The sequence below is a fragment of the Zalophus californianus genome, chromosome 7 (genome assembly GCF_009762305.2).
Source record: "Zalophus californianus isolate mZalCal1 chromosome 7, mZalCal1.pri.v2, whole genome shotgun sequence".
NCBI lineage: Eukaryota > Metazoa > Chordata > Mammalia > Carnivora > Otariidae > Zalophus > Zalophus californianus.
This window is the reverse complement of record NC_045601.1, coordinates 104,395,732-104,418,505: the sequence shown is the minus strand read 5'-3', so window position 1 is coordinate 104,418,505 and position 22,774 is coordinate 104,395,732. Positions and strand designations below refer to the sequence as shown.

General features: G+C 37.6%; 1 protein-coding gene across 5 annotated transcripts in view; it reads right to left on the bottom strand.

Moving 5' to 3' along the window:
• LOC113926683 (24-hydroxycholesterol 7-alpha-hydroxylase) overlaps positions 1-22,774 on the bottom strand; it is a 95,362-nt gene that overhangs the window by 31,774 nt on the left and 40,814 nt on the right. For all 5 annotated transcript variants that reach the window (XM_027601942.2, XM_027601940.1, XM_027601939.2 and 2 more), the window contains one exon: positions 3,983-4,116. In XM_027601942.2, coding sequence (XP_027457743.1) covers positions 3,983-4,116 — 134 coding nt within the window. The remainder of the gene's footprint in view (positions 1-3,982; positions 4,117-22,774) is intronic.

Sequence of the window (22,774 nt, the reverse complement as noted above, 5' to 3'; positions counted from 1 at the left end):
TCTTCAACAAATGGTGTTGGGAAAATTGGACAGCCACATGCAGAAGAATGAAACTGGACCATTTCCTTACACCACACACAAAAATAGACTCCAAATGATTGAAAGACCTAAACGTGAGACAGGAGTCCATCCAAATCCTAAAGGAGAACACAGGTAGCAACCTCTTCGACCTCAGCCGCAGCAACTTCTTCCTAGAAACATCACCAAAGGCACAGGAAGCCAGGGCAAAAATGAACTATTGGGATTTCATCAAGATAAAAAGCTTTTGCACAGCAAAAGAAACAGTCCACAAAACCAAAAGACAACCGACAGAATGGGAGAAAATATTTGCAAATGACATATCAGATAAAGGGCTAGTATCCCAAATCTATAAAGAACTTATCAAACTCAACACCCAAAGAACAAATAATCCAATCAAGAAATGGGCAGAAGACATGAACAGACATTTTTCCAAAGAAGACATCCAAATGGCCAACAGGCACATGAAAAAGTGCTCAACATCGCTCGGCATCAGGGAAATCCAAATCAAAACCTCAATGAGATACCACCTCACACCCGTCAGAATGGCTAAAATGAACAAGTCAGGGAACGACAGATGTTGGCGGGGATGTGGAGAAAGGGGAACCCTCCTACACTGTTGGTGGGAACGCAAGCTGGTGCAACCCCTCTGGAAAACAGTATGGAGGTTCCTCAAACAGTTGAAATTAGAGCTACCATTTGATCCAGCAATTGCACTACTGGGTATTTACCCCAAAGATACAAATGTAGGGACCCGAAGGGGTACGTGCACCCCAATGTTTATAGCAGCAATGTCCACAATAGCCAAACTGTGGAAAGAGCCAAGATGTCCATCGACAGATGAATGGATAAAGAAGAAGTGGTATATATACACAATGGAATATTATGCAGCCATCAAAAGGAATGAGATCTTGCCATTTGCAACGACGTGGATGGAACTGGAGGGTGTTATGCTGAGTGAAATAAGTCAATCAGAGAAAGACATGTATCATATGACCTCACTGATATGAGGAATTCTTAATCTCAGGAACAAACTGAGGGTTGCTGGAGTGGTCAGGGGTGGGAGGGATGGGGTGGCTGGGTGATGGACATTGGGGAAGATATGTGCTACAGTGAGCGCTGTGAATTGTGTAAGACTGTCGAATCACAGATCTGTACTTCTGAAACAAATAACGCAACATATTTTAAGAAAAAAGAAAAAGAAGAAGATAGCAGGAGAGGAAGAATGAAGGGGAGTATGTCAGAGGGGGAGACGAACGAGGAGAGATGATGGACTCTGAAAAACAAACTGAGGTTTCTGGAGGGGAGGAGGGTGGGGAATGGGTTAGCCTGGTGATGGGTATTAAAGAGGGCACATTCTGCGTGGAGCACTGGGTGTTATGAACAAACAATGAATCATGGAACAGTACACCAAAACAAATTATGTAATATATGGTGATTAACATAACAATAAAAAATTTAAAAAAAAAGAAGTAAAGAAAGGAATCTGAGTGTTCATGAGAAAGGGGGAAAGACAAGCATAAACTATTTTTTAAGAGACTGTCATGTTATAGAAACCTGACAAAACAGTGCAAAAGAAAGACAGAAAGACAGAAAGAAAAGAAAAAAAAAAAAGAAAAGAGAAAAGAAAAGATAACTACAGGCCACTATCTCTCATGAACTGAGATGCAAAAAATCCTTAACAAAATATTAGTAAAACAAATTTAACAATGTATAAAAAGAATTATACATCATGATCAAATGAGATTTATTCCAGGGATGAAAGGCTGGTTCAACATTTACATCAATAAATGTAATCCATCACAACATGTTAAAAAGGAAAAGCTTATGATTATATCTACTGACGCAGAAAAAGCACTGGACAAAATCCAAAACCCATTCATAATTAAAATTCTCAGCAAATTAGAAATAGAGGGATATTCCTCAACTTGATAAGAAGTATCTACCAGGGGCACCTGGATGGCTCAGTCATTAAGTGTCTGCCTTTGGCTCAGGTCATGATACCAGGGTCCTGGGATCGAGCCCCTCATCGGGCTCCCTGCTCCATGGGAAGCCTGCTTCTCCCTCTTCCACTCCCCCTGCTGTGTTCCCTCTCTCGTTGTGTCTCTCTCTGTCAAATAAATAAATAAAATCTTTTTTTTTTTTTTTAAAAAGAAGTATCTACCAAAAACCTAAAGCTAACATCTAGCTTAATAGTGAAAGACTTTCCTCTTCAGATTAGGAACAATGCAAGGATATCTGTTGTCATTACTATCATTCAACATAGTGCTGGACATTAGAGCCAGTGTAATAAGGCAAGAAAAAGAAATAAAAGAAGTAAAATATTATCTACATAGAAACTCCCAGGAAATCTATAACAACACTTGTAGGACCAATAACTATGTTGAACTTTGCAAAGTTGCAGATACAAGGTGTACACACAAAAATCAACTGCATTTCTACAAACAAGTAATGTACCATTTGGAACCAAAATTTTTAAAAGTACCATTTACAAAAGCTCCAAATAACTGAAATATTTAGGTATAAATGTAACAAAGCATATAGGATCTGTATACTTAACAATCAAGATACCTACTAGCAGGTAAATAACTTCTGTAATTCAGCTAATTATCTGTTAGCCAGAATATAAAGCTAATAAAAGTTCAATAAAAATTATAGTATTATTCAGAGTAATAAACACATTCCTCTACTAAATTGCACCAAGTTGTTGGACCATATCTCTTCAAAGCATATCTTTTTATACTCATATTTTTTTAAAGAAAGATTTATTTGTTTATGAGGGAGAGTGTGAGCAGGGGTAAGGGGTGGGGAGGGACAGAGGGAGAGGGGGAGAAAGAATCTCCAGCACACTCCCCTCTGAGTGAGGAGCCCAATGTGGGGCTTGATCCCAAGACCCTGAGATCTTGACTGGAGCTGAAATAAAGAATCGGATGCTTAACCAACTGAGCTGCCCAGGCAGCCCTTTTTATACTCATATTTTAAAGTACTTAATAGATTATTTAAAAACAAAAATTGTTAAAATCCCACTAAAACTAAATGCTGTAATTTATGTAAGCTCTGTTAAATAAACTATGTCTCCTTTAGATGTAGCAAGCTGTGATTTTTATAAAATTTGGATTTTTTGTTTCTTTTGTGTTCTACTACTAAAAATTTTTCTTGGTTTGAATCCAAGCCATCTCAAACTGTGTGTAAAAAAGCTAGTAAGAGTTGAGGGCTGACTAAATGTGATCTATCTGGATAATGCAGGCCGTATGTCAAGCCATTTTGAAAAAAATATTTTGTTCTGCATGATTTGCCAAATATTAAATTGAAAGTCAGCCACATGCACATAACTTTTATGGAGCACTTGAGAATTTTCTCCTACTTTGCTCACAGAAAGGACCTCTCTCCCTCACTCAGTGCTGATTGCTAATATCAGTTGCTATTATCCATAGCATTCCTGTTCTCTGTTTCCATAGTTGTTATCTGTGGCCTGAAACTACCTTCCAGTTATCCAAAGGAACTTTCCTCATACCCTCAATTCCTCGACCTACTGTTGCTCAGGATTACTTATTAGTTGGTTCAGCAGACTATCTAATCCACCTGCTTGATTTCTATAGGATTATACTAATTCTGATATGAAATCACATAGCCAGAATGGTTATTAAAGGGTTATATTTTAGCCAAAATAGTCACCAACAGATAAATATCCATATTAATAAGATGATGCTGTAAAACTCTTATTGGTAACCTGTTCCAGCATCAGTGTTTCATGGAACTTAAGGAATTATCTAATAATATATGGGCATTATATGTACTCTTTTTCCTTCAAAGGTTGATTATTTTTTTCTCTTTTTGATTGATTTTTAATTTAAATTCATTTAATTAACATATAATGTATTATTGGTTTCAGAGGTAGAGTTCAGTGATTCATCAGTCTTATATAATACCCAATGCTCATTTTTAAAACCAAACCAAAGCTCACCAAAATTTTAACTGGCTTCATCACTTTTCTAGTAATGATACCAGGGGCTCTTAAACGAATGGCTTCCAAAATACACCACTTGATTAATGGGAGTTTCTTCAAGTCATCCTCAGATACTTCCATCTTATCTCTACCTGTAAAGAGAATTCCAAAAAAAATTTTAAAAGGTGGACTTAAAGAAGCCAGAAAGTGATTTCATGGAAGATCATCTACCCACAGATTAGAGGCTGCCTCGGACAACAAGTGTTGGCATTGCTATTACTTTTTGCATACCAAATTTAGTAACTGAGTACCTCTTTTTATCATTTTCCTCTTACCAAGATCAAATGTATGGCCCCCAAAATTAAACCATTGGTGATTATTTCAAGGTGATGGACTGGGATGCAACCTTGGTCTTCACCTTCCTATGGCTATCAAATGATTAAGATAGGGTCCATCAGAAAAGTGTTCAATTTTCACTCCTTTCATTCTTTCTTGTCCAAATTCTTCTTCTACTTAAGGAAACAGTGATAAAAGATTGGCATCAAAAGCATAAAGTAAAAGATCTGAGAAGCCATCTGTCTTACTACTTGTACCTCTTCCCTGATGATTCATTTTTATTTTTGCTTTTGATTTTTCAACCATACATTTCAGAAGGCCCAAAAAGAACATGAGGAAAGGGACAATGGGGCACATATATTACATCTGGAATGATGAGTTCTCCCTCTAAATAGGTGTATCAAACCCTTCTAATGTAATATGCATACCTCAGCTTATGTTTAGATTGAAGGCGCCTGAAAAAGGATTGGGGTGAATCTTTTTATGACCCAAAATATGGTTAGGGTCTTTCAGTCCAATTAGACATTTCAGTTAATGGTATTTCAAATGAAATGTTTGCATTTTGAAAATTATTTAAAACAACTCAGCTTTCAATTTGATTTTGACAGTATTTGCTTAATAAAAGTCAACAACACTGTCAGTTTAGTTAAGTCAACTTTCACATTTGCTTCCCAACTGTATTGGGAACGAATGGGTTAAGAGTGGAATGTAAGGTCTCCAGCCATGTCTCTCTTAGACTCTGGATAAGGCTAGTTCTAAAGCAAGCCCAACCTGCAGGAGAGGTCTAGGTGGGTGCTGCCTGGGAAATCTTATCTGTCAGTACATATGGAATACCTGAGCAGTCAGAAGCAAATGTCTTTGGTGGAATCTGGGAACGAGGCTTTTTGAGCTATAGTTCTATTAGTACCCATAGGGGCATCTATACATTCCATTTGACTTGACAGATTCTTGAGCTCTGAATAAGGGCCAGGAGTTGAGTTAGGCTCTACAAGAGTTACAACAATTAAGGCATTCTTGCAATATACTTAGTCTACTAGGAGGTAAGAGACAAGCACATGGTTAACTGGTACACCACACAAGCAAGGAAACTGTTCTGTGACATGTAAACTATTCCAATATTTTGTTCTAATATAAAAGCAGGGAGTTTCATGACCAACTAAAGGAAAAACAAAAAATTCTGTGAGTGTCTTCCTCTAAAACTACAACTATAATTAGTTCTTTGCAGAGAGCAGACTTCAGTAAATAAATACTGAATTAACAAATGGTCCAACTTCAACATGGGGAGATAAATGAGTGGATATTCCAGGCAAAGGAAAGAGGAAGAGTAAAAGGAAGACTGCAGAAAGCATGGGAATGTTCAGAAAATGGTAATGGGTGCAGAGGGCCTAGAAGGTGAGGTAAATGTGATGGAACAGTGAGAGATCCACTGAGGCCATTATAGGCCACCTTCAAGGCCATTCTGGAAAATGTGGAGACCAGGGAATTTGGGGACTTCCTGTCTTGGGCCAAGAGAGGATGAAAACTTCAACAATGAAATAGTGATACACAGCATTGTTCTCTTTTTTTTAAGATTTATTTATTTATTTATTTATTTATTTATTTATTTGAGAGAGAGAGACAGAGAGACAGAGAGAGGGCGGCAGGGAGGGGCAGAGGGAAAGGGAGAGAGAGTTCCAAGCAGACTCTTCACTGAGTGCAGAGCCTGACAAGGGCTCGATCTCACAACCCTGAGATCACGACCTGAGCTGAAACGAAGAGCTGGACACTCAACCGACTGCACTACCCAGGCACCCCCACAGCACTGTTCTTTATTAAGACCTTCTGCTCATTTGCTCAGACCTAAGTAACCTAATATTAAAAACAGACAAATGACCTTATGGACTACTTGCTTAACCTTCACAGACAGTGTCTCGCAAAACTGTTGCTTTTGCTTTTCCATTACAAGGACTGGAAAATAATAGGTATGCCTTTTGCATCTTCACAACCTAAATATAACAGTTTTTCCAAATTGTGTTCTATGAAAGAACATTTGCAAGATGTCAAATGTTTAAAGCAGAAAAAAGGTTTTATGGCCAGGAAATGTTAACATTCTATTGGTGATTCACTGAACACATTAGCATATTACAGGTTTTGAGAAATCCTGTAGTAGAGACAGCTATTTATGCCAACGTTCCCAAACTTTTTAAAATTCCCATTATCTATACAAGCATCATCAATAGCTATTTAACAAGGACATAAAAGATAATTAGCTATATAATGTAATGGCTGTTTTCATTTGTCTGAGCATTACCAGCACATACCATATGTCTGAGTGTGCCTGTGGCCAAATCCTCTAACAAGTAGTTATTGCAAGCCAAAGGAATTATTACCATCAGAAAACTATCTTGATATGCCATGGAAAGCTAATGGCACCAAAATTTTACTTCTTTACTCTTTTCTTGAAGTATCCCTGTACTTTCTAAGCTAATTCAGAAAAAATAATTTAGAAAATCCATGGTCGGAATTAGAAATTCTTTATTTGAAAAAAGGACTGAAATTGTTGCATATGCCAGAGATATCACTACTAAATCAAATGAACAAATATTTATTTGGCATTTAGTGGAGAACAAAGTGCTAACTAAGCATCGCAGGGGATATAAGAAATTTAAGTGTGAAGACAATAAAAAGACAATACATTCTCGTACTAAAGGAAAGGAAGGGTAAGTGCTTTCCCCAGACAGTGTTAAAATGAGGAATTCTGAGGTTCTAATTTATAAGTTTATAAATGACGCACAAACTTACAGCACTAACATATGGTAAGTGTTCAGTACAAGGTGGTATACTGTTACCATTATTATTAGTGTGAATTTAGTAATAACTCTAGAAACCACACCCTCCTGATCAACTTTTGTTCCATAGCTGATAAAGTGATTCTTTTCCCTGAAACCTCAGTTGGGAGAAAAGCTAGTTTGAGAGCCTATCCAGTACTAATTGGATACCGTGCCTGAGGAAGTCTTTCAATCATTCACCCAGCAGATATTTACTGAGAACCTCTGAGCAGTGTCCAAGAGCTAAGGATGAAGATGAATGGAAGAGCTCTGGCTCTTAAGGAGTTCACAGTCTGATAGAGAAGGCAAAGAACCAAAAGTAGTTAACATGGGGTAAGAGTTACTGCACTGAGGCACACAATGTGCTATGGGGCACAGTGGTGACAATGACCAGACTGGGGTCAGTGGGGACAGGTGGTTGCGAAGGAGATTTCAGAGAGCCTCCTCAGAAGTAAAACCAGAACAAAGGATTGGATACACCAAAGTGAAGGACATGTTCACAGAAGAGGAATTCAGCTAGCTGGAATAGAGTTCAGTGCAGGAAGTCACTAGATCAAGTGACTTCAGTGCTCCACTGAAGTCCCAGGCTGCCCATACCAGCTGAAGCCAGAGCTAGCAACAGGTGGTTCCTTTATCCAACCTCTGAGTGTGACCCAGGAGTGCCTAGGTTTCATTTCTGGGCCTTCTCTTTTCTAGGTAGATTCTTTTTCTTGGGGATTGAAACAAATGCTTTTCTATAAAATACCATCAATGGGCTGGTCATACCAAGAATTTTATCTTCTGCCTTTGATCACCTTCCTGAGCTCCATTTTATGTTTATCCAACTGGCTTCTTGATAGCACTGCTTGGATGTCTAAAAGACATCTTGAAGCATGCTTTGGCCAACATCGAACTCTTCATTTTCCCCACCAAAATAAAGCCTTTCCTCCCTTGGTCTTGCCACCACTGCAAATGGTAGCAAAATTTGTCCAGTTGCTCAAGCCCAAGTCATCCATGATTCATCCCTTTCCCTTTTACTCCCATTTAATTAATCACCAAAACCTGTTGTTTCTATCTGCAAAATAGATCTTACTGCCATTCACATCACTCCATCTCCATAGCTACCACTCTTGTTCAAAGGCACCATCATTTTTCAGCTGGCCCATGATGATAGCCCCCATCACGCTCCTTGCTCCCACCTGGCTCTGCTATCATCCTTACATAAATCAGACCAGGTCAGTACCCTGTGCAGATCCCACTGAAGGCTTCAATGCTATTCAGAATTAAATCCAAAATTCTTACTTTGGCAAATGAGACCACCATCTAACACTCTAATCTCATCTCATACTGAATCCTGGGGGCTGTGTGACCTTTATAAATGATCCAACCTCTTTGTGCTTCAGTTTGCTCACCTACAAAATAGGAATAATGAAAGTATATGGTTGTTGTGAGGATTAAAAAAGTTAATACATGAAAGCTCTTACAACTATGACTGGCATATGGCCAAAACTCAGTAAATGTTACCATCATCATTATAATTATTTCTTCTGCCTTATTCCAACTGTTTGAAAGGCTAGCTCCTTCTTATCCTTCAGACCTCTGCTGAAATATTTTCTCCCCAGGAAGCCCTTCCCTTACCAGCTAATGTCTCCCAAATCACTAGCATGCTGTTTTGTTTCCCTTAGATTTCCTGCTAATATATGAGATAATTTGGCTTATTGTTGATTGTTGGATATGATGTCATATTTTTCACAATCTTGTTCTTTCTATTTTTTGATGTATCCTCAGTATCTAGCACACTGGCACGTGGTAGGCACTTGATAAATTTTTATTGAATGGTAAATGGATAAATGTCTAAAATAGTGAAGGAAGAAATCAATTATGAAGTTTTTATTTTGTGTAACAACAATGGGAGGGATGCAGAGAAGTCAAATTTTAGAGACATTTCTGAGGGAGAATGTGAGAATCTTTAAATAAATAAGAATTTACTGAGAGCTTGGTATATGCTAGACCAGTGGTTCTCAAACATTAAGCATGCCTCAGCATTACCTGGGAGGCTTGTTAAAACACAGATCTAAAGGCCCTACCCTCAAAGTTTTTGATGCAGTAAGTCTGAAATGGGGCCTAAGAATCTGCATTTCTGGCAAGTTCTCAGGTGCTATTGATGCTGCTGGCCCAGCAACCGTACTTTAAGAACCACTGTGCTGGATTGAAAGAAGTAGAAGAAATGCTTGAATTTTATTAAATAATCTGGGTTTAAAATAGTTTTTATTACCAGTTTTTAAATGACCTTTTTAAGACAATGAAGGGAAACATACTTAGTGGGCAAAAAATAAGATTTAAATCAGAAATTCTGAGTGGATACACAGTTGACTCTTGAACAATTCAGGGATTAGGGGTGCTGACTGCCCTCCCACCCCCCAGTCAAAAATCTATGTAATAACTTTTGACTCACCAACAATTTAACTACTAATAGCCTGCTATTTTTTAAAAAGATCTATCCATTCATTTTAGAGAGAGAGAAAGATAGCGCATGAGCACACATGCACGCGAGATGGGGGAGGGGCAGAGGGAGAGGGAGAGAGAGAGAAACCCAAGCACAATCCACGCTGAGTGCGGAGCCCAACGTGGAGCTTGACCTCATGACCTGGAGACCACGACCCTAGCTGAAACCAAGAGTTGGACGCTTAACCAACTGAGTCACCCAAGCTCCCCCAAGAGCCTACTATTGATTGGAAGCCTTACTGATAACATAAACAGTTGATCAATACATATTTTGTATATTATATATAATATGCTGTATTCTTAGAACAAAGTAAGCCAGAGAAAAGAAAATGCTATTAAGAAAGTCATAAGGAAGAGAGAATACATTGACAATATTGGGTATCATATTTATGAATACTACAAGTTTACATCATCTGTTTATAAGATAAATCATCTGTCAGTACCTATATCAATATTGTCCAATATATTTATTTTAAAGAATTCATGTACACTTCAAGCCAGTGTGGTTTAATGGTCAACTGTATTGACACCAAAAGTCACTAGCCTTTTTTAACATGAAAGCACAAGATAGCAAAGGGGTTTTATTTATTATGAACCTTAAAACTTAATAATGTGATAATTAACTCTGAACTTTTAATTAGCCAGGATTTCAGAACTGGTCCAAGATGTTATCATTTTTATAGCTACAAAGACGCTAACTTCATCTGAACAAGAATGCCAATGTACCTTCTGGAGGTCATTGACTTGAGCTTACAAGCAGCCATATATTCAGTTCCTATTCTTCTTCTCCCTTATAAGAGGATACAGCTAAGGGCACGGGCTGGCAAAGTATGGCCCGCAGACCAAATCCATCTCGCCATCTGTTTTTGCAAATAAAGTTTTATTGGAATACAAAAATACTCATTTGTTTATATATTGTCAAGGGCTGTTTTCACATTATAATGGCAGAGTTGAGTCGTGGTGACAGAGACCTTATGTTCCACATAGAGTCTAAAGCAACTACTATATGGCATTATATAGAAAAAGCTTGCCAATTCCTGACTAATAGGCTTCAAAGGAACAAGTTGCTGGTTTGCTCCTGATTGTACTTCCTATTGCTCACAAGTTCAGATTTAATTCTAATTCATTTGAATTTTACAAGTACTATAAATTCTGTGTGATCTCTATTACACGTATCTTTTATATAACTAAGTCAAGTGGACAATGGCTAGCATAGAATCTGAATAATCCTGTAATATATGGCTATTTTACATGGAAAATATAAACTGTCTCTTAGGAAAAGAAATGTCTTTGTTTAAAATATACTGGGGTGCCTGGGTGGCTCAGTTGGTTAAGTGTCTGCCTTCAGCTTGGGTCATGATCCCAGGGTCCTGGAATAGAGCTCCATGTAGGGCTCCCTGCTCAGCGGGGAGCCTGCTTCTCCCTCTCCCTCTGCTTGCTGCTCCCCCTGCTTGTGCTCTCTTTCTCTCTTCTGTCAGATAAATAAATAAAATCTTTAAAAAAATTACTGTACTATAATGGCCTCCAAATCACATTCATAAACAGAGGGCACATGGAGACAATAATATTAAGGAAATCAATTTTCTGATACTTCCATATTTACTCTCTTCTAAAATTGGTCTGTGTAAGAAAAAACGGTGGTTCAGTTCTCTTTCCCCACCTCCCTAAGGTAATCAACTTTCCCTCACTTTATGAAAGTTTGCCTCAGTCATCTTGATAGTCACACTGGCGCATTTTCCCTGCAGTATAAAAATCTCTTGAGTGCCAAACAAAAGGACAAGTAGAGAACACATTGTACCTAAAAGAGAAGCCCTTGAAAGCAAAGTAAAGCAGACACAGAAAAGAAATATTGAAAACAGACAGGTCTTATTTCATCTATTTGTCCACTAGCCCTTGCACACAAACCATATAGCTGTTTCCATGTTTGTCCACATGTCTATCTTAGAATTCAAGAGTGAGATGAGCATCAGACCGACATATATTAACATATTTATTTGAATTGAATTGACAAAAATAAAACAGATTTTTTCCATTTAGAAAACAAGTTGGATTGGTTGATTAATTTGATAATAAGAACTGGCTTTGGGAATTAGGTTATAAGGCAGCCATTTTCTATAACCAAACAAACTAAATCTACAATTTTTGACACTTAAATACTTTAAATAGACCAAAAGCATGTAGGCAATATACCAGGAATGGTATCCTTTGAGATTATTGAAATGCAGAATAATAAATTTTACACATCAAATTAAAAATGTCTGAGGGGATCCCAAATTCTTTCAGAGTGTATTTGAGGAAAGAAAGGAAGGAAGGAAGGAAGGAAGATAGGAATGAAGGGAGGGAGGGAAGATGAAAGAAAAGGAAAAAGAAAAAGGGAAGAAAGGAAGAAAGAAGGAAAGAAGGAAAGAAAATCACTGACAAATGGCATGCATTAAAAGATGAAGCTCTATGGTACAAAGCCGGAATGTCCTTGGTGAGACAAAGGGAAGTGAGAAGGTACTGGAATTGCTGGAGTCTTCAAGGTAAGTAAGACAAGGCTGGAGATCTGAGAGAAGAGAAGGAACCCAGCTACACAGAAGGTAACTGGTTACCTAATGAGAGGCCAAGGAAAATTCTTTAGGGCAATGGTCGATAAGACTTTTAAGAACAGAATATTCAACTTGATGTCAAATACTCAATTTTAAGTTGTTTCTGGCTGCAAGTATTTTTCTCTTTCCTTGTTCCGTATTTTTAATATTCTGAAAAGTCTGCTAAGACATAGCCTTAAGTTAACACTTAGGGAAATAAAGATCTGTGTGATGTCCAGTGAGGCAATGCAATACCAAAAAGGGGCAAAACATGCAGAAGGGAAAAGAGAGTCGGAAATGAGAACTCAGCAAAGGCAAGAGCCAGGAGTCAAGAGAAAGCTACAAGATATACAAGCCTCCCCTACTTGCTGCCTCCCCCATTCCTCCCTTCAGGGATTCCTAGAATGCTGGAAAGGGTTTCAGACCAATTTCACTTATCTTGAAAACCAAGATGGCCTCAGTAAGCTAGGGCCCTTGAAAAATGAATGCTACAAATAAATTGGCAGTGACCTACAATTCAGATTTTAAAATTTCTTCTTTGAAAAAAATATTTTCTCTCTAAAAATCTATTTAGAGAATCTACATTAGACAAACAATCCCTCTATTTTTTTTCTATTTTACTGCAGCTACAGGATACAGAAAATAAATATTTTTTCTACTTGATTGAGGACAGATGACTACCAGCAGCTAGGATTTGTATTTAAAATCAGATCTCTGTGACTCCAAAGTGACCTACCTATCATAAGACAGGCATAATTCTGGCCTAAAGAACTTTGACCCTAAGGATAGTGAAGTTTCTGAGCTCCTTTAAGAAATAAACAAATAAATAAATATTTTAAATTAAGTATCCTTATTAAACTAATTGAATTATAAAGTGCAAAAATGTTTTGTATTATATAACAGAAACAAAAGTTTGTTTTGAGTTCTAAACAATATTTAAAGTCTAATATAAGTTGTTGAAAGAACTTTCTAGGTCCAAGATGGAGCTTCCTGCTCAGTGGGTTACATCAGAAACTCAGATAACTTTCATGTCCCTGCAAATGCTCCACTTGACCAGAAACACACATTGCTTCAGTTGACCAATCCCCAAATGCCAAGGCACATCTGGGCTCTATATTTATTATTTTCTTGTTTCTTTTCACCCCAAACATAGTTGACTATGTCGCCCCAGCCAGTATTTTCTATTTGTCTCTTCCTTGTTCTTTATTCTTTATCCTATAAAACCTTCCTGCCTCCCACCTCATTTTGCAAAAAGGAGACTGTCCATTTCATGAAGTGTTAAATAAGGTTGCTTTTATCACCTAAATTGTCTTCTTTAATATTTTTTTAAACAAAATGTATGAGAGATACAGAGTACTCTTGGAAAATAGATGTTCCGATAAAGTATTTTTAGTTTTTCAAATCCCAGTGTGATATTGGACAAACAAAGTAGTATTCTGGGACTAGACAAAGGAAAAGAAAAGGAAATATGCTAAGTTTTCAAACAACAGCTTTAGGTTAAAGACTTTTCTTATTATAACTCTTAGAAATGGCTCTGTACCCATACTGTGCATATTTCAATGCACATCTGTGGTTTGTTCTCCCAGCATTTTGACTCTAAAAATAGATGGCTCCACTGGAAGATTGCCAAGGTAATCATCAAAAGAACTAGAGCCTAACGGAGATTGGGACCAGTACAGAAGACAACCAGGGAAGAAGCTATGGGTGATTTGGGGTAAAATTCAGAAACCATCTTTTAAGTCTTGGCATAAATGCAATAAAGGTCAAACCACATCTTAGGATATTTGAAACCGAACAAGAGAAAGGATGATTTTGCATTCAGAAACAGTAAAACATTTCTAAACTATAGATGGTTTGGGATTCCATAGGCATGATGGCAAGCACGTTACAACACAATGAATCATACCTGTTAATCATGTGTTATATATTGGAATTCTATTACATTGGCCATTAATTCACTCAATATACATTTACTTCCTATCTGTTATGTGCCAGCCCAGGCATAGGTGCTGTAAGACACAGGAAGAGAGGAATGCTAATTTACTGACCATCTAATGTCACAAATATCTTGGACCACTTCATTTATTCCTCGTAACTACCTGCCAGCTATCAAGCTGCAGAGTTAATGTGCCCCAGGAGACAAATTGAACATGTCAGATTTGCCTTCAAACCTCTGTCCCCGTTTACTGTGACCCACCACTTCCCCTAAGAGGAGAAAGAGAAGAAAGTAACGAGAAAGACACAGTCCCTGCCCTAAAGGAGTTTGGACACAAGGACACAAAATACTCTCTGTGTATAAATGACTCTAATGTTAGCTTCACCAGAAAGGCTGAAAGCGGCAGGGGTGTTCATCCCCTCTTGCCTACGGCTGGGCTTTCAACTAAGCCTGGAAGGAGGAGTAGGACTCACCCAGGCAGAAAGAAAAGCAACTCAAATTCCAAAATTAATCATAAAACTATGATTTCTTGGACTTAAAAAAAGGAACATGACTCAAATAGAATCACTAAAGTCAGTTGTTCTTTGTAGTCCTCTGATTCTTTAATATTTCAAGCCCCTTCTCCTTAAACACACACACACACACACACACACACACACACACACACACACACTTGCATTCACCCCAAACCGGTAAGTGAATAAATATGTAAAATATAAAAATTCTGTATCTATAGACCAGGAACAACATCACATAAAGATTCAACTAACAATTTGGGGGAAATAATCCATGTTTTGACAGAAACAAAGGGGAACAGTAGGCTTTTGCTGAGTCATTCAGACCTTTCGAGACATAATTCCGAGGAGTCTGAATCAGAAGGTGGGTTTGCAAAGTAGGGGTGGAATACCCAGGAGGCCCTGCACTCCTCCACGGTGAAAGACAGGTGTATTTACTGCCCAGGGATACATGGCAAAGTACAAGAAGCAGATCATCAACTCCCACTGGAATGTAAAGAGTGCATCCCTACACATTCCATCATCTCTTTCCTTACTGTTGAAAGCATGTTTTCTCAGTTCTGTTTGCTATTCTAGGCTGGGAGATCCTTTATAAACATTGCCTTTTTATATTCATGGAGCAGCTTGCTTAAAATATCTGAGGCTCAGGTGTGTGCAAAAGGTTACAGTACACATGAAGGACAATGAACCTATAGAAATACATGAGGCAAAGGTTGAAAAATAAACTGATGTCATAGCCTTGAGCAACGATTCCCACCAAAATGTGATCAAGAAATTTGCTTCCAAAATTGTATAATAATTTGTTTAAAAAGAAAAATCGAATAACACAAAGCTAGTGTTTACTTTAGACATATTTAGGGAAATTATATAACAGCTTTGAAAAGAACATAGCATTTCTAAAACTTCTACTTAAAAATAATGAAGGACTGACATTAATTGCTGACAGAAAATAAGGGCAGGAAACTAGCTTTCTGGCATGTTTTCTCAACCAGGGACCTCAAGATAAGCTCCTGAAAAAAAAAATATCAGTTTTTAGAGAACAGAGAAAAAGCTAAAGAGAACTAATAAATAATTTACAGTATTCCAGTGGGGAAAAGAAGTATCTTACATCCATTCCTTCACTTCAGGAATTTTAAAAACTTCATAGGATAAACAATGTTCAAAAATTCAATTTTTAGCCTCTAATTTATTCCAGGAATATTTTCTTATTTTACAAAATTGCTATTGTCTTCCCAGGAGAAACCTATATTCACTGGGAAAAGTTAGCACATCTCAAATAGAGAGAATCAGAGTGTGGATAAAATGTCCTGAAATCGATAACACTATTTATAATGAGTTTTATACATCAGATGACCCTCTAACAGTAACAGGTAGTAGGAATGTGCTAGTTACAGATTTCTGCTGATTTTTAGTGAGATGAAGATTTGTTTGTTGGCCTGTCTCCCAATGGGGAAAGCAATAGCTTTCTACAATTATCCTCTTAAATTTAAAAAGAATATTGTGAAACTGATCTCTGATTATTAGAAGGGAAAATTAATTTTTAATTTTGGATAAAGATTCCAATGACCTTTCCTATCTCCAAATACGTACCTCCCTCTATTCCTGAGGACTGAGAGACAGTGAGAGAAAGGCCTAGAACAGGCGTAGACCAGAATTGAGAAACAAAGGGTAGCAAGGATGGAAAGAAGAAAATGATGAAAAGAATTAGTGAGAAAACAAGGTTACAGAGTGAAGTTGTTTAAGTAAGATGCAAATTATGAGGTAATTAATCTGTACAGCAAGACCCAGGTTTTCCCTAATGTGGTAGATTGTGTTTGGGGCTAGACCTTTTCAGGTAGTATGGGCCACAAGACCAGGCCCCACTCGTATCGGTAGGACACAGAGCACACCACAACCAAATGTCTTTAAACAGAAAAAATCAAGTTTAAAGGAATTTCTAGAGCAGATGTGAAAGGAATAAAGGAGATTCAAAACAGTGTGTTGAGGGGGGGGGGATGGGTTAGCCTGGTGATGGGTATTAAAGAGGGCACATGTTGAATGGAGCACTGGGTGTTATATGCAAACAATGAATCATGGAACACTACATCAAAAACTAATGATGTAATGTATGGTGATTAACATAACATAATAAAATTAAAAAAAAAAACAGTGTGTTGAGAAAGGGAAAGACTGTTTTAGTTTTAAGAAGGGAGAGAGTGATGGAGAAAGGTCAGTGGGTAGTGGGGCCTGAGGAATAAAACAGGGGTTCCCTTGTGTCAGAGATCTGAGCTGTTTAAGGACCCATCCCACCATGATGACAGTCTTCCGATCTCTAATCCTTCCTCCTCCCCTTTTCCTCTCCTATCTTCTTGCCTCTTTCTCCTCCCTCTGGACGAATGCTCAGATCCTTGTCCATGTAGTAGGGGGTGACTCTGGATTTATGGCATCTGAGGATATAGAATGGGAGTTTATTCGGGCACCTAAAATAATTAGGGAGTAAGGACGATTTTACACACCACACACACACACACGGAAGAAAAAGAAAAGAAAAAATAATGAGTTAATTAAAGAAAGAGTACAAGAGATCCCCTGAGGTCAGTTATATCCTGTTGCCTCATTCACTTAACTCTCAGAAACCTCTGGAATATGAAGAAAGGACTGAGAGGAGGAGGTCCACTCAGAGAAGCTCCAGAGGTGAGAAAACATATGCAAAAGATATTTCTACCCTTCTTTGAAAATACAAGGCTTGAGCTCCCATTTTACCAAGCAAACTGTGAGCTTATTGTGCTGAGACCCAGCAAAAATTTGATTTAAAAATCAGTATTCTATGTTATCTCTCCAATATTTCTTTGAGAAAAAAAAAGATGTAGTCTTTGGGTCTTTCTTTCTTACAAAATATTAACTTCATTCTATGCATGCACATTATTACACATGTGCCTTATTGTATATGTTCTGTGAGATAAAACTCTGTAAGATATTAAATTAATAGAAAATCCAAGAGCGAGATGAGAACAGATGAAAGTTTATAAAGTACATGGTAGCCTACGAAGTTAAGTGCTTTTAGTTCACTGCAGTTTCCTATAAATTCTTGAAGGTATAGTCTCTCCAATGATTGCAGGTTTCTAGAATATTAATTCATTGCAAATGTTGATAGTTTTTTTAAGAGAGAGAGAGAGAGAGAGAGAGAGAGAGAGAGAGAGAGGTGGGGGAGGGGCAGAGGGAGAGAGAGAATCCCAAACAGACTCCATGCCCAGCATAGAGACTGATGTGGGGCTCTACTCCCACAAACGTGAGATCATGACCTCAGCTGAAATCAAGAGTCAGACGCTCAAGCTAGTGAGCCACCCAGGTGCCCCGTAAACATTGATAGTTTAAACTTTCGCCTCAAGAATGTGAGACAGTATTTTAGAAATGGTTTTATTCCTATAATTTTTTTTAATCTTGAAAGATAAGATCATGAGTGTGCTTGTTGACAAAAGGTAAATAAATAAGGGTTATGCTCATCAATTGTTTTTCCTGTACCAACTATGTTCTCTTTTGTTATAACAGCTTTATAATACATTTTAGTATCTGGTAGGACAAATCTAGTCTTACTAATTTATATTTCCAGTCGTTTTTATTTTTATTTACATTTGTTTTTATTTACATTTTAAATAAAAAATGTATTTAAGTCATTTATTTAATTCTCCTCCAACTCAAATCCATCAAATTCTCATTAAAATTGATTAAATATGTATTAACTTGAAAAGAGTTGGCATTTTCATGATATTAAACCTTTCTGTAGAGGAACATGTGTACTTTTTTCTTTATTTAGGTTGTTTGGTTTAAAATTATATTTTTATAAAATGTCATAACTCCTCTATATAGGTCATGTCCTAACCCAATTTCTTTGTACAAGACAAATACCAGTTAAATGAATAGGAAGGACAGATGTAAAATGAAAAGGAAGGCTTTAAAAAAAAAGGCAGTTTAAGGCATTGGTAGTGGATACAGATGAGAAAGCAAAGAAGCAGCTGAGAGGCTGTCCACAAATTCTGGGAATGTGAGCACTAGGGGCTTTGGGGGCATTACTGGAGGCTGGCAAACCACAGTTCACTCTCCCTTCCAGCCTCCAGCTTCTTCCAAACCCTCAGTGATTTTGGAACTTCCAGCTCTGGTTCTTCTGATTTTTGTAGGGGTAGACATGACTTTTTGGCATCTGAAGGAATTAAGACAAAATTTTATTATCAAAGAGGCATGTTCCTATCATTGGGAAAGCCAGTCTTTGGACTCCTACTCAGCTGCATAAGAATGGGCCTTGGGCCCCGGAGCACTCCTTACCAGGAAATACAGAGCCCACACGGCCTGTGCTGGTCTTACCACCTTGTGTGGGAATATCCTTCCTTGTTTCAGGCGTAGTGAATGCTCCTTTGTCTCTGCTTAAAGTGTGTGCAATATATGGTATCTGGCCAACCACACTGTTTTATCTGTCCTTCCAAGGGGAGAGGGCACAGAGTCCCTTCCATTGAGGCACAAGAGGTTAGGTAAGCTAGGGGGACTGACACCCACTACCGAAGCCGAGTTTGCTGTCTCTTCTCTATGTATGGAAATGCTGTTCTATCTAGTACTTCACTGCATTGTGTTTTTCCTAAAGACTCTGATACCAAGCTGCAATGGGCAGAAGTGCTTAGAATCCTCCTCTGGGGTTGATAACCAGTGCACGGTACTTGGGCTGACATCTACTGAAACATTAGAAGCAATAACCTTTTGGAAGTAGCTTCTGCTCAGTGACTTCAGTTTGGCATTCATAACCATAGACTGACTCTCTTTGAAGGAGGTAGTGATAGCTATGGACTGAGAAAGATAGCAAGGAGGGGCCCCTGAGTGGCTCAGTTGGTTAAGCATCTGACTCTTGATCTCAGCTCAGGTCATGATCTCAGGGTCATGAGATTGAGCCCCACATCAGGCTCCACACTCTGTGGGGAGTCTGCTTGTCCCTCTCCCTCTGTTCTTGCACTCTCTAAAATAAATAAATAAAATCTTAAAAAAAAAAAAAAGGCACCAAGGAATGCAATGTTGCTTAGAACAATGTTATTATTACTGATGGAAGATCAGGAGTTGATAACCCACAAACCAACCCCTCCCACCCTTTCTTCCAATACATACACATATAAAATATTCCAAATCTCATTCTATCATTTCAAAAGAAGTTTAATGCCACTATACCAAGTCAACCATATAAGATTCTCCTCTGAAAAAATAATACTTTGTGTTATTTTCAGAAATATTTCTTTCATATATTGCAAAGAGGTTATTGGTTTCCCTATTTACTGAAATATGAAATGAAGGCTGCTTTACAATTACAGCAACTTTTTCAAGGAATAAAGGACATAGTCCAATTGATAATAAATATAAGGGAGAGAGACTGACTACAGAAGACAACAGTAGGCAGATAATAAAATGTTAAATATATTTTGACCTAGAAATACCCTTTATTTATAAGCTCTACATAGTGATTCTGAATTTTTAGATGGTGTTATTTGGACCTGTCAACCCAACCTGAAGGCTTTTACCTCAGTATTTTCTAAAGGGGAAGAAAGATTATACAAACACCTGAATAATTCCCTAACAGAACACACTGAAAAAAGAGCTGTGTCAGAACGAAAAATGTAGAGGATAAATAAAGCAGATGAATGTGCCCACTGAGTGAGATAACAGAAGACTTAATAAAATGAGAAGCGCCAGAGAAGGACCCGTCTCCAAGCTTGTAAATTTGAACAGGATATCAAATGATCTACAGCTATCCGAGGGATCTCTTTCAGCCTGTTGAAGCTAGGCAATAAAAGAGAGAGTGACTTCACACACAATCTCCCAAGTTAGAGTATCAGAAGACACATATCAGGTATGAAAGGCAAAAAATGCTGGCAGAAACATAGCCACTTGGGAAATCTCTCGAGGAACAGAAATCTTACAGGCAAGTTTCACCCTGGCCTTCATGGCTCAGGAAATGGATTCGAAAGTGACAAGTTGTACGTTCTAAAGGGACACCATCTTGTCTGTAAGGTCAAGGGAAAAAGAAGATGAGAAAATTATATATTTAGAGTGGAATGGAACAGTTCCAGATGGAATGTCCTGCATTAATAAGTACTTTCTTAGGTAATCGATGTAAGGTCTTCAAGGTTGATGAATGAAAAGTAGTTTTTGAGAAGCTCCAGCATAACTGAATGTTTGCTGGGTCCATTCCGTATTTAAAAAGCTGGGCTAGCAAAGGAAAACAAGGCTATGCAAGAAATTTCCCGTATGATGTTACAACCTCCCAAACCTCCATATTAAGTTCATATTGTCAAGCAACCAGAGGGAGTGGAGAGAAATTTTTTAATAACTTTCCTCTGTTCATGACTCCATTGAAGTGCCCTTGGCTCTGCTATTTGACCACTTTTCTCAATATTTTGGGCAACAAAGGGCTAAGAATTGATCACAGACACAACTTTGGCTATCAGCCATTGAACCCTGGCAGGTTGCAGAGGGATAACGTGAGTGAGCTTCTTCAGTTAGCGGAGGGACTTAGGTCTTTGATATGCCATGATGGAGTCCTCCAAAGAATGTTGTTATTGGTTGGCAAGATGGTATTGAGACACATTCAAGTGGAGGGAAGTTGTATACAAATTATAATATAGGTAAGAAGTGACTATAGGTAAGGTTTCAAGAATAAATGAAAATGTTTAAATGCAATGAAGTAAAACTGATGAACTAATTAAAATAATACAAACAACATGGACTTTGCTTAGGACATCACCATATGTTCTGAACTTCATTTATCACTCTGCTAGTTTTTATACTTGTTTATAATTAGGAGCAGAGACAGAATCTTTTCTCACCAGTGTATGGTGAGTGTAGCCATGTTAGTCAATGTCACCAAGTAATAGCATCTGGCTACTTGGACAGTGTCAATGTCAGTACGTCTCCAGTCAGGATTGCTGCTAAATCAGAACACAAGGGAACCAAAAAAACAATGGTTGGCAATGAGTAAATTTTCTCCTGTATCCAAAGTCACACTATTAGTGAGTGGCCGGACTGAAACTCATGAATCAAGTTCCTGACTCTAATCCAATGGAAATCTGGTAATGTATGTTTTATGATGCATAAATGGATGACTCTATAGAAAACAGGGATCATTTCTATGTAGATGCAATTTCTACTCACTAATCTGGTTCCTTGTATATTAACATAAGAATTTTATGAATTTTTCCTTTAAATAAACACACAGTAAAACTGCATGAAAAAAGGTATTAATGCTCCCTTACATTAAAAAGAATAGGTAGAAAGGGCCAATACAACCAGCTAAAAACTTCAACTGCATTTTTATTTGTTTTGTTTTTAAGATGGAATGACCCTCTCCTGGTGGGCAGACATTCACCATGGGGGTCCAGAATTAGAAAGGAAAATTGCTTTATAATTGTTTGAACAGGACCCAAATGTTAATGCCTGAGATTGCTTTTGGTCAGTTGCTCATAAATATGAGTATTTATGTTGTGTTTGTTAATCTTTTATGACCCAGCAGTCCTTTAGTAGTTATCTTGAAAATACAAAGTATAACGATGCTAAAAATGCAAGAAGCATCTAAATATGTATTCCTACACCTTAAGTAAAATAAAAAAGAGAAGTAAACCATCATGGTAGGTTAATGGAATGACACTTAAATTAAAATGCAAATACTTAAATAAAGCCGAACATGGCATAATATGTAATTTAATGTTAAAGTAAAAATATGAGTAACTTAATTTTCTTCTTAGAACAGTTCTACGGGTACAACATTCACTATATTGAGAATAGATAAAACCCTATAGGAAGAAGAAGAGATTCAGAAAAAAAAACGTTTCCTTTCTTTATCAAACACATATAACAAGTTTTTTCGAACTGTAAGTGCATGAATTTTTAAATAAACAGAATAAAGAAGGTGAGCATTTGTCTTTGGTCAATACAAAGGTGTGTCAGTTAATTATCGCACTGTTTTTTAAAATTCATAGTTCATACAAGTATGCCGTTTCCTGAGAAAGGTGAGAAGACTTAACTATACTTTGTCTGCTTTCATGGAATCTGTTAGCAAGGGGTCACCTCACCTGGGAACAGGTAAGGGATGCATGTAAATATGTACACAGAAATACAGATATAACAGTACATAGTTATATTTATGAAATGTTTATATT